Source organism: Harpia harpyja, chromosome 9 (genome assembly GCF_026419915.1).
Source record: "Harpia harpyja isolate bHarHar1 chromosome 9, bHarHar1 primary haplotype, whole genome shotgun sequence".
In the NCBI taxonomy this organism is placed as follows: Eukaryota; Metazoa; Chordata; class Aves; order Accipitriformes; family Accipitridae; genus Harpia; species Harpia harpyja.
This window is the reverse complement of record NC_068948.1, coordinates 26,068,958-26,080,486: the sequence shown is the minus strand read 5'-3', so window position 1 is coordinate 26,080,486 and position 11,529 is coordinate 26,068,958. Positions and strand designations below refer to the sequence as shown.

At 42.3% G+C, this 11,529-nt stretch overlaps 3 protein-coding genes across 3 annotated transcripts; 1 reads left to right on the top strand and 2 right to left on the bottom strand.

The window, feature by feature from the left end:
* Positions 1–1,592: 1,592 nt before the first annotated feature.
* LOC128146499 (beta-keratin-related protein-like) lies at positions 1,593–2,174 on the bottom strand. Its single transcript, XM_052797920.1, has one exon. The coding sequence runs from the start codon at positions 2,172–2,174 to the stop codon at positions 1,593–1,595; it is 582 nt and encodes a 193-aa protein (XP_052653880.1).
* Positions 2,175–6,040: 3,866 nt separating this feature from the next.
* On the top strand, positions 6,041–6,871 carry LOC128146498 (claw keratin-like). Its single transcript, XM_052797919.1, has one exon. It carries the CDS (start codon positions 6,041–6,043, stop codon positions 6,620–6,622), a length of 582 nt encoding a protein of 193 aa, XP_052653879.1. The 3' UTR covers positions 6,623–6,871.
* Positions 6,872–7,543: 672 nt separating this feature from the next.
* On the bottom strand, positions 7,544–8,487 carry LOC128146500 (feather keratin B-4-like). Its single transcript, XM_052797921.1, has one exon. The coding sequence runs from the start codon at positions 8,473–8,475 to the stop codon at positions 8,143–8,145; it is 333 nt and encodes a 110-aa protein (XP_052653881.1). The 5' UTR covers positions 8,476–8,487; the 3' UTR covers positions 7,544–8,142.
* Between the last annotated feature and the right edge of the window lie 3,042 nt (positions 8,488–11,529).

Genomic DNA, 11,529 nt, shown 5'->3' with positions numbered 1-11,529 from the left:
CACCATGCAGCCGCTCACTCGCTCCCCCCCCCAGTAGGATGGGGGAGAAAATCAGGAAAAGAAGTAAAACTCGTGGGTTGAGATAAGAACGGTTTAATAGAACGGAAAAGAAGAAACTAATAATGATAACACTAATAAAATGACAGCAGTAATAATAAAAGTATTGGAATATACAAATGATGCACAGTGCAATTGCTCACCACTCGCTGATCAACGCCCAGTTAATCCCCGAGCAGCGATCCCCCCCCGCCCCCCCCGTTTATATACTAGCTGTGACGTCACAAGGTTTGGAATACCCCGTTGGCCAGTTTGGGTCGGCTGCCCTGTCTGTGTCCCATCCCAACTTCTTGTGTCCCTCCAGCCTTCTCACTGGCTGGGGATGAGAAGCTGAAAAATCCTTGACTTTAGACTAAACATTATTTAGCAACAACTGAAAACATCAGTGTTATCAACATTCTTCTCATACTGAACTCAAAACATAGCACTGCACCAGCTACTGGAAGACAATCAACTCTATCCCAGCCGAAACCAGGACAAAATCCTACTCCTACCTTTCATGGGGCTTTCCCCTTGTTCCCTTGGCTACTGTTCTTTTATGGTGAGAAGAGTATTTAGAGCTAAGAAAAAACCCCACATTTTCTTCATCATTTAATTGAGCTCTTCTGCTAAGGAGAGTAGAGTCTGTGAACTCATCTAAGCAAAATGCTCAATTCAACCTTTACATCCCATCATGGCATCTATGAACAATGGCTCAGGAAACCACCCCTTCAAAGGAAAATGTACAAAACAGGTCAATGAGAACCAGGAATCAATTTCAAATCCCTCGAAGTATTTTGTGCTCAGAAAGGAACCTCCTCCTCATCACTGGAAAATTTTCATTTTCTCAAAATAAGGTATTTAAATTTTTTAATTTAGTTGTAGAATTAAACTGAAAGCAAATCTGTGCATGCAACATGTTTCAACATAATGGTATGAATACAGAAAACTATTTTCAAGCCATTTTTAGATCACTTTGCACTGATAGAAAACTTCTGTGGCGTACTCATTGAATCAAGTCCTGCAAAAAGAAAAAAAATAAACAGAAACACTTAAGAACTGCAGGAAGGACTGAAAAAAAGTTCATTTTTTGTCATGACACTTGGACTGCTAAGGGACTCCAGGCACATCTTCCCCGCACAGGAGTGAATATTGCTCGAAGAGGAAGCTAAAGGACAAATGAAAACCAGAGAGGCTCTTGTGCAACACCAGGGGGTTTAATGTGAAAGAGAAGTATAGCAGCCAAATACAGAAAATCAAGGCAATACAAGGGGAAATGCATGATGCAGGTATCACGCTCTGGTACCAGTGCCCTGCTCAGGACCCAGGGGACAGCTGAGGTGATGGGGGGATGCAGGGGATACTGAGGCTCAGCCATGCAGCCGGGGCACACTATGGCAGAGGGTAGTGGGCTGCTGGGCACACACAGCCTCCTCCTGGCTCCATGCCAGGGCAGCTGATGCATGCTGATGGTCCCCATGGCTCTTGCTCCACGTCCTCATGCCATGGTCCTTGCTTCAGGGCTGTTGCTGGTTCTGGGTGCCATCCTGGGGGCTTTAGAAAGCCCCGCAGCTCCTGCGGTGGGACCTGCCCCACCTCTGGGCACCAGGGAGGTAATATCCCGTGCCACAGGAGGAGAAGCCAGAGCTGTAGGACCTCCCAAAATTGCCAAAGCCACTGGACCCATGTTGACCCCCACAGCCCAGGGAGCCCCCATAGCCCATATCATCTCCATAACCTAGGGAACGGCCATACCCAAGTGAGCGCCTGTAGCCTCCATAGCCTCCCAAGCCAAAGGGGCTCCCATAACCCTGGGAGCCCCCATAGCCAGAGGAACCCCCCAAGCCCAGGGAGCTCCCGTAACCCCCGTAGCTCCCCAAGCCCAAGGAGCCCCCATAGCCCCAGGAGCTTCGGGAACTAAAGGAACTCCCCAACCAGGCTGGGCCTGATGATCCCACAATGCTCTCCTGAGGAAAAGAGCTGAGTATGGGGCCCGGGACTGTCACCACAGCTGGTGGGGGGAAGATCACTACTCTGGAGTCAGGGCATTGCTGCACACATGGCTCATTGTAGCTCTCGGCAATTGGCTGAGGACAGGTCACCCCACAGGCTCTGCAGGACTCACTGTAGCAAGACATCCTTCTTGTGATGGCTGTGAGTCTGCAATGCACAGCAGTAAGCAGGTTTTGGATGGGGAAATTTTCACCTGAGTCTAGATGCCTGTGCTTGCTTAAAGTTAGTGGAAATTGTGATAGCCCAGAGTTCATTACCTTGGAAAGTATACCTACATCTGGTCATATATATCACATTCTAGACTCCGTTTACTGTCAAGATCCCGTAGATGTCATGCACAGATGCAGACATCTAGTGTCATGTATGGTGAATTCCACACTTGATACCACTGCTCTTGCTTGCAGCATGATGAATCTAATTTATTAAGACCAGCTGAAACAGACTGAAGTTTGGCAATGCATTTACAGCAAGTTAAGAAAAGGTGTCACATATAGCCAGCTATTTCTATAGTTTCGTACTGCTTCCCCAGCAGCACTCAACTTCCAAATAGGAATATTTACCCTTATAGGGCAAATACTACCACAAGGTAGTAGATACTATGATCACTCTGATATTTTTAAATTTTATAATGCAAGTAGATCCTGAATTGGAAATAAAATGCCTGGGCAATCGTTATTCAAAGCGACATAGTAAAAAATCCCATTTTTTTCTAAGGATAACACCTTCTGACACCAGCAGTTCTCTAACCTGCCAATCCATAGCATCATGTAGAATTTAGCATCAACAGAAAAAAGCTTGAGAAGGATAGAAGTTGAGCCAAATCAGACTTACCCTGTTCACCAGAGAGAATAAGGCAGGAGTTGTAGATAGAGAAGCCGGAAGTAGAGACAGCTTTTATACATTTCTGAAACTGCTTACAGATATGAAACACCCTTTGTGCCTCAGGTCCTACATAGTAACAAAACAACCTTCACATTGAGGGATTTAATTTTTCTTGCTTTGCACTGCCACTCCCCACCTTCAAAAACAGGTGTGATACAATGTCAATACCAAATTGTGGGCATTGGTCTGGTGAATGACGAGATCTTTCAGACATCTAATACCCAGCACCAGCATTGGGGCACCTGCAATTTAATTCCACTTTAAGTTTTAAGAGAATACAGTTGATTTTTAGGGTAGATGAGTAAGGATCAATTAATCTGTCTTTTAAGAATAGTGTCATTTAAGTGAATACTATGAAACTACATGCAAGCTGGATAAAAAGGGGGAGAGAGGTAATAGAAAGAGGGAGAATTTCAGATATCTACATCTGGTTTAGAAACATGGGGGTTTTAGCATCTGTATTTGCAGATCAAATACCATTAATTACTCATGAATTATAAGGTGGATTCCATTGCTACCTTTACTACTGCCTTTGAAATTTCATTGAGCCAGTGGCACTTCAGAGATGTTCCAGATCCTCCTAGGAATGATAAGAGGCTTTACAAACCCACTAAAAAATCATATTTCATGTGTTGTACCATTGTTATACAGAAACACGCAACTATCACCACGCAAATCTTGTGCAAGAGCATCAATTTAGAGATGTGTGAACAAAGTGCTCTGTTTCATTAGGTACAGCTTCATGCATAAGAAAGGTGGTCTTTTAGAGGTGAGAGCAAGTGATTTGGGGAGCCTAAGAGTAGAGATTTTAGGACATCAGTTTGAGACCCCTTGTTTTTCAGAATATGGACAGCTAGCCAGTGAAGCCTGAAAATTCAGATAATTTTTAATGGGGCTCTTCCCCCTCCCCAACCCTAGAATTTAAGGCAATAGACATTTCAAGCTTATTAGCAAAATACTGGCTCATAAAGGGAGATGAAGCTACTATCTATAGTCCGTAGCATGGACATATCATAATCTCGCCAAACATATTAATACTTAGTAAAATAAAGAACTTGATATCATGAATGAAAATCAAATAATTGCAAGAATTGAAGTTAGAAATCACAGTCTGGTTAGGGAGTCAAAAGGAGTGATATTGGTTGGCATATTTTTTAATTATGCTGTTTCATAACAAGGGAGCTTCTAAATCCTGCCCTTCTTCATTTAATATGATAATAACAGAAATTGCAAGCACTAAGTATTAATGAGTATTTGTGAAGCAGCTTAAAGTCACTATCTTCCAGGTGCCTCTCATTATTATCAGCAAATTCTGATGACACTTCAAAGGCACAGCTATCTTACAATTTAGAGGTAATTTATAGCCTGTCTTTTGCAATATTGTAAAATTAGAAAACAACAGATTTGCAAATAACTCTATGTTGCCACAAACTTATCCCATTAAAATCTATCCTTTTAAATACTGTTTTATTAATTTCCCACTTTTTCTTAAATGGTCAGTATTTCAGGGGTGGGGGAAAAGAAAATTAGGATTGTTTTTAAATGTGTTTCTAACTGAACTTCTAGAAGTAGAGATTTCAAAAGAAATTTTGAAATGTTTGGTATTAGCTTTAGACAGAGACCTTGTCAACAGTTCTGGCTATATCAATAAAGCCTTTTCTGCCTCTTTGGAGGTGTCACTTTGCCCAACCATTCCTCTGTTAACTTAGTGTCATCTGAATTGTCTCAGAAGACTTGAGAGAAGGAAGTTGGGAGAGGTTTCAATGGACCAATGCTAGCTCCACTTGGGTTGTAGTTAATATTTCTAGTGATGATGGGACTATATCATTCCCCTATATAATTTGACAGGTACAGTAAATCAGACACAGATCTCCCTGTCTGGATTATAGGTAAAATGAAAAGCTTAGAGCACAAGCTAAAAACTTTGCTAGGGCTTACTCCTTTCATGCTGTTATTAGCAATAGTGATATCCCATCAGGAGTGAGCCTGCATTGTGTCAGCTCTTTGCTCTGCTGTATAACAACGTTTGTAGATCCTAAGCCAACTGCAAGGACAACTTGTGTCCTCTCAGAGCCAAACTTCTAGCTCATGTTGGATGACCTTGACCTGGTTTGTGCACGTGGCACCGAAAAGGGCTCCACACCATGGAAGTACTACCTTGAACATTAAAATGGGACTAACATGACGCATGACTCTTGTTCTGGCTTTCAGTCAATGACTGTATGGCAACCCTTCAGCTGCAAGTTCCCCAAATCCCCTAAAATGACAATCACAGATGACTGGTTGTCATCAGCAGTTGTATCCCACCCACACTAACATTTGGGAGGGACAGTGCTGAGGTGGCAAAATTAAAGCTCCCACTATCATATTTGTTTTGTAACAAATTAGGACCAGAGGCACAAAGGGTGGTTTAAAGAAGCATATAAGAGCTCATATCACCTGCAGTCCTTCTATCCACTTCTCTTGTCTCAGTAGTGAACAAGGTAAGTGTGATTTCACTCATTCTTTCTACTACTATTAGCATTTACTTTAACAATGTTTTTGTCACAGAGGTGATTCCTGCACGTGTTTTTACAGATTTATATCCTTTGTTTCCTTCTGAAAATGTGTCTTTGTCCAGATGCAGCATCAAGAATCACTGCATTAGGACAGGAAGTAGTTGTCCAAGCTGTAGAAATACTTGGGGTGACTTATACCTCATAAAGTCTGAATTAATACATATAGCAAATAAGCCTTTTCTCCAATTCCCGTTGGCTTCTTTTTCACTGGATCTCACAATTTGTGAGTGTGTCCTTGCCAGTCCAAGTTGCTACAGACAAATCTGCCTAACTTATCCAGTACTGAATTTCTCTTTCACATCAAATTAATTACAAAGGTGATCATGATGAGATGAAAGAAAGGATAAAGGTTGAGTTGATACAAGAATGATTTTTATTTGTTAGTGTGTATAAATTTATCTGTTTCCCTGTTAACTTCTGATATTGCAGACACAGAGTCATTGCTTAATAATCTTGGTTCATCACCTCCCAGCCCAGCTCTATTATTTGTTCATTTATCTCAAAACCTGCTTACTGCTGTGCATTGCAGACTCACAGCCATCACAAGAAGGATGTCTTGCCACAGTGAGTCCTGCAGAGCCTGTGGGGTGACCTGTCCTCAGCCAATTGCCGAGAGCTACAATGAGCCATGTGTGCAGCAATGCCCTGACTCCAGAGTAGTGATCTTCCCCCCACCAGCTGTGGTGACAGTCCCGGGCCCCATACTCAGCTCTTTTCCTCAGGAGAGCATTGTGGGATCATCAGGCCCAGCCTGGTTGGGGAGTTCCTTTAGTTCCCGAAGCTCCTGGGGCTATGGGGGCTCCTTGGGCTTGGGGAGCTACGGGGGTTACGGGAGCTCCCTGGGCTTGGGGGGTTCCTCTGGCTATGGGGGCTCCCAGGGTTATGGGAGCCCCTTTGGCTTGGGAGGCTATGGAGGCTACAGGCGCTCACTTGGGTATGGCCGTTCCCTAGGTTATGGAGATGATATGGGCTATGGGGGCTCCCTGGGCTGTGGGGGTCAACATGGGTCCAGTGGCTTTGGCAATTTTGGGAGGTCCTACAGCTCTGGCTTCTCCTCCTGTGGCATGGGATATTACCTCCCTGGTGCCCAGAGGTGGGGCAGGTCCCACCGCAGGAGCTGCGGGGCTTTCTAAAGCCCCCAGGATGGCACCCAGAACCAGCAACAGCCCTGAAGCAAGGACCATGGCATGAGGACGTGGAGCAAGAGCCATGGGGACCATCAGCATGCATCAGCTGCCCTGGCATGGAGCCAGGAGGAGGCTGTGTGTGCCCAGCAGCCCACTACCCTCTGCCATAGTGTGCCCCGGCTGCATGGCTGAGCCTCAGTATCCCCTGCATCCCCCCATCACCTCAGCTGTCCCCTGGGTCCTGAGCAGGGCACTGGTACCAGAGCGTGATACCTGCATCATGCATTTCCCCTTGTATTGCCTTGATTTTCTGTATTTGGCTGCTATACTTCTCTTTCACATTAAACCCCCTGGTGTTGCACAAGAGCCTCTCTGGTTTTCATTTGTCCTTTAGCCTCCTCTTCGAGCAAAACTCCCTGGTGTGCTGAGTTAATTTATCAAACAATCTGCCCTGCTCAATCTCTCTTTAAAATGTGGAATGAAAGTTTAATTTGGATCATTAAGGCATCAACAGCATTGCGTTAATGAATGTCTGTTTAGCATTTTAGCAGTCGTCATCTTCCCTAGGGTTCAGAACAGGCAGGGTAATTGTTATTGCTCTGAGGATTTCTGGTGACACCCCAAAAGCCCCCCAATCACCACATAATTTGGCAACCAATTATCACATAATTACAGCATTCCTAAACTAGCAAGACAACAAAGGAATAATCATAGATTTCTTTTTTATTTTGTTGATTTTTAAATGTTTTTCCTGATATTTACTGCCATTATTTGTTAATGGAAAAATCCTCTTCATAATATAAAAAGTTAGTATGAAAATAATACCAGAGATTGCTGAGATTTTATGAGCTCCAATGAATTGGAATACCAAGTGATGAAATGATATATTGCCTGTAAGACAGTGTTACCTTTCCCACCTATTTCTCCCCATTGATTGTTTGTTAGCCAGGAATGATTGTTTCATATTGTACTTAAAGAAGTGTGACTAAGGGAAAATATATCTATGAAAAAGGGGGTATTACTCATTGCTACATCTGTCTATGATTACCTCCTTACTAATTGGTATGGCATGATTTAAATGAAGATCTGCCTGGTACTGAGAATTTATGCCCAGGCAAATTTCTCCCGGAGAAGGCTGCAAAGAGGAAGAGAGAGGAAGAACATTGCAAGACACATATTACGATGCTCCATAAATTTAATGAGTGAGAACTAGAAATTTAAAAAAATGTACAGCATAAGAAAGCAGTAGGGTTGAATATGGATAAAACTAATCATCCATTTCGAGGTAATGCTTTACAGCTGGACACCCAACTCCTACATGCAACAGTTAAAGTTACATTTTTCACCTCATTGATAACAGAGAAAGGCATTAAATCAGAAATGCCAAGCTCCTGCAGTCCCATTAGCTTAGGGAAAAGCTGAGGGTGGTCAGCAAGCATATGGCCATGGTCATGAACTCAGTCCTGCATCCAGATCACGCTTTTAAGCTTCTCATTGTTCCTTTGTGGTTTTTCCCCAAGACTTCATCATGGTCCACACCGGTTGTAACGACGGTAGGACCTCCCATAAAGGCCACCTAGACCTGAATATCCAAGGCTCCCGAGTCCCAAGGAGCTGCCAGAGGAGATAGGGACCCCGCCAGCGTTGAGAGCATCCCCTAGAGCTGCAGATGCTGAGGATCCCACTGTGGTATTTTGTGGGAAGGAGCTGAGGATCGGGCCGGGCAGGGTCACCACCACGGGAGAGGGCTGGATCACGTATGTCGAATCCTGGCACTGCCTGACACAAGGCTCATTGCAGCTATTCGCCAGTGGGGTTGGGCCACAGGGAGTGGGAGAACACAGGTCATAGCAGGACATGTCTGCGGGATGGAGCTAAGTCTGAAACACAGGGAAGGAAGAAAAAACAAGAAGTAAGTCATAATTATAGTCATGTAATTAAGCTGCTAAGATAATGGAGAGTACAAGAAACTAACTAGAAACTATGTGGAGAATGGAATAATGAGTTGTCTTGGGTTGAAAGGAGACTTCAATGAAACCCAAACTCCTCTACACTACAGAAGGTAGCTCTACCTGCTCCTGAGCAGTCTTTGATAGCTCATTTCCCACAACACTCCTCCAGGATGCGTGCAGCCCTGCAATAAGTGGGAAGTGAGGGACAAGACTTAAGATCTCCTGTATGATACGGCTAGGAGAAACTTTACCCCACAACAGAGGGAAGAAGAAGAAAAAATTCCTCAGCAGGTAGAAGTGAGGAGTATAACCTGATAATGTGACACTCACCTGTGAAAGGGAGCTGTTATCCTCCCCACAGATGAGCTTGTCTCTTAAACAGCAAAAGAACAAATATTCTGCCTAATTCTTATTTAATCTTCCTCTTTTCTTTGTGCTTTTTTCTTCTTACATCAGTCTTACAGAGAAAGCAACTTTCTGCCTGTTTCTGAAGGGGGGGGAATGGAAGTTGACAGTGTCCAAAATCATTTGATAAGCAAATAGAATAGATGGAAGCTTTACTATGGATATTTCAGTCATAGGTTACTGAGGTGCTGCAATGGAAATCTAGTGCCAAAGTATTTAGAGCATTTTAGAAAGAGATGATTAAAATATTTCTGGTCCCAAAGCGTGTAGGAACAGAGAAGGATTATTTTCATGGTATCCTGGTGGAAGAGGGGATATACTTTCAATAATGTTCAGCACACTTTTGAAAATTTGAGCCCACTTACTTCTCTATGTACAGAAAAAGCTCCAAGAAAGCCAAAATCTCTGTACAATTTGCCACACACACTTCTAGTTGCTGAGCAATTCACATGTAGAGATTTGAACATCTTGGAACTGAATGATCTAGTGACACAAATGAAAAATGAGTCTGAAGTCCTGCATCCAGCAACTGCCACCCTTCAAAGAACAGCTGCCTTCTTTTAGAGAAAGACCTACTTTCAGGTCTCACACACACACTGATAAAGAGCATAAACCTTAGACTGCTATAGACAAGACAGTGTAAAAATAAAATACAATGAAGGCAACAATTCAGAACATTGAAAGATAGTAAGCAGATTCAGACTTACCCTTTTCACCAAGGAGAATAAACCAGAAGAAATTGATGGCAGCAACTCTTACTGTGCTGGCTTTTATACTGTGTCCTAGAGTGCCTGAGGACCTGAGACATACTTTGTGCATGCAGCTATTTACCAGCCAATTGCTAAAGACTTCTTGTATGCAAAATATTGCCAGCAGATGATTTACTTTTTCCTCACTGTTTGTATTTATTGCCTTGATTTCATTTCCTCACCATAATATATGCATTCTACTATAGAGGTTTCTTTTATCTTAAAATCTTATGAGCCCAGTTAATTCCTGGCCAGATCAACTGATTCATCTGAGTTACTAAAGAAATTATTTTGCATCCTAAGCACAATATATGCAATATACGTCATTTGACACAGATGAATACATACATTAGGAAAGATGCATGTGAAGTATCCTGTGAAATCCCCCTTCCCTCTTCATGGACAGCATGAGTTTTTGACACATCTCACTCCGAAAAGGCCAGAAGTTACTATTTCTGACTCTAAATTGGACTGTAGGTTTGCCAAATTCCTCTCAAACAGCCAGACAGCTGCACAAGTTCAGAAAATAAAACTGTTACAGAAAGCACTTAGCAGAGCTGATTACACTTCACCAGTCTCAAAGGTACTTACTGGGAAACAGATTATTTGAGGGAACATATTGTTTTACTTTCTTGACATTGGAGACAGGATGAAAGGGTATCAGCAGTCTGATCTGTTCATTTAATATTAAACTACTACAATTCCATGAAGGAATTTGAGACACAGCTCTTCAATTTGGGAACTGAGTGTCAAAGTCCTTAATCTAAGGAGTCTGCAGTTTTAGCTTTCTTCTTACATCAAACTCCAGGAAAACAATTCAGGTCAGATTGAGGATGCATGTGAATTTTAGGCTAGTCAGAGACACTTGCACTCAAAGTCTCGCACAAGCTTACCTATAGGGTCATTAAAGACGCCAAACAGTTTTACATTTGTCATTAAATTATTATTTTACCCTCCTGTGTCTTGCACTATTATACAAAATTATACTCCAAATTAATGGTAGCTACTTACAGAAGTTTATAATATTCTTGTTCTTTTTTCCTCTTTTGAAAGCAAATAATGTTGTCTTCATTTTACATGGTCTTAAAGAACGTTGTAATGGGCACCAATTCAATTTCTTTTTCAAAGACAATTTCTAGATTAAAAAGTAATTGCATACAATGCATAAGCAGACTTTAGGGCAGGGATCAGTATTCCAATCTCTCCTCTCCTCCCCTAATGTTTAAATCACTTAGCTAGAGACATGCAAATTATCTCTGAACTGTGAGTGTCTTCATGAAGATCTCCTGGGAAATAAATGCTGATTGTACACTTTTGAAGAACAAAAGTCTTCAAAGTTCACAACACATTTTCATCAATGGCTCAGACATGCAAATAATACACTATCAGAAAATGTGAAGGTATGTGACACTATTTGAACATGATCAGCATTTAAGGTTTGCGACCAGGATTACTAATGAATTTCACAAACTTCCTCACATTATATGGTGTCACAAACTGGAGTCCTTCCATTTTGTACTTAAAATACAAATAAGTATTTGCACAAAATTACATGTTTAAAACCCCATTCTGATCATCAGTCAGTGGATGTTCTTAGGTGTGTGATGACCCCCATCAATGACACTACTGACTGAAGCTCTCCTATCCCTTGAGATTTACCAGTCTTTCCCCAATGTTCTTACCGAGGCACACACACAGACACACTACTGCTGTATCAAAATGTTAAAAAACACATTCCTTTATAGCAATAACTATCTATTGACCATAAGAGAAGCATGTGGTTTTGAAAACAAACTCATTAAAAGGT

Excerpts from the sequence above, each read along its gene's own strand:
- LOC128146499 (XM_052797920.1), bottom strand. The coding sequence starts at position 2,174 with ATGTCTTGCTACAGTGAGTCCTGCAGAGCCTGTGGGGTGACCTGTCCT.
- LOC128146500 (XM_052797921.1), bottom strand. The coding sequence starts at position 8,475 with ATGTCCTGCTATGACCTGTGTTCTCCCACTCCCTGTGGCCCAACCCCA.
- LOC128146498 (XM_052797919.1), top strand. The coding sequence starts at position 6,041 with ATGTCTTGCCACAGTGAGTCCTGCAGAGCCTGTGGGGTGACCTGTCCT.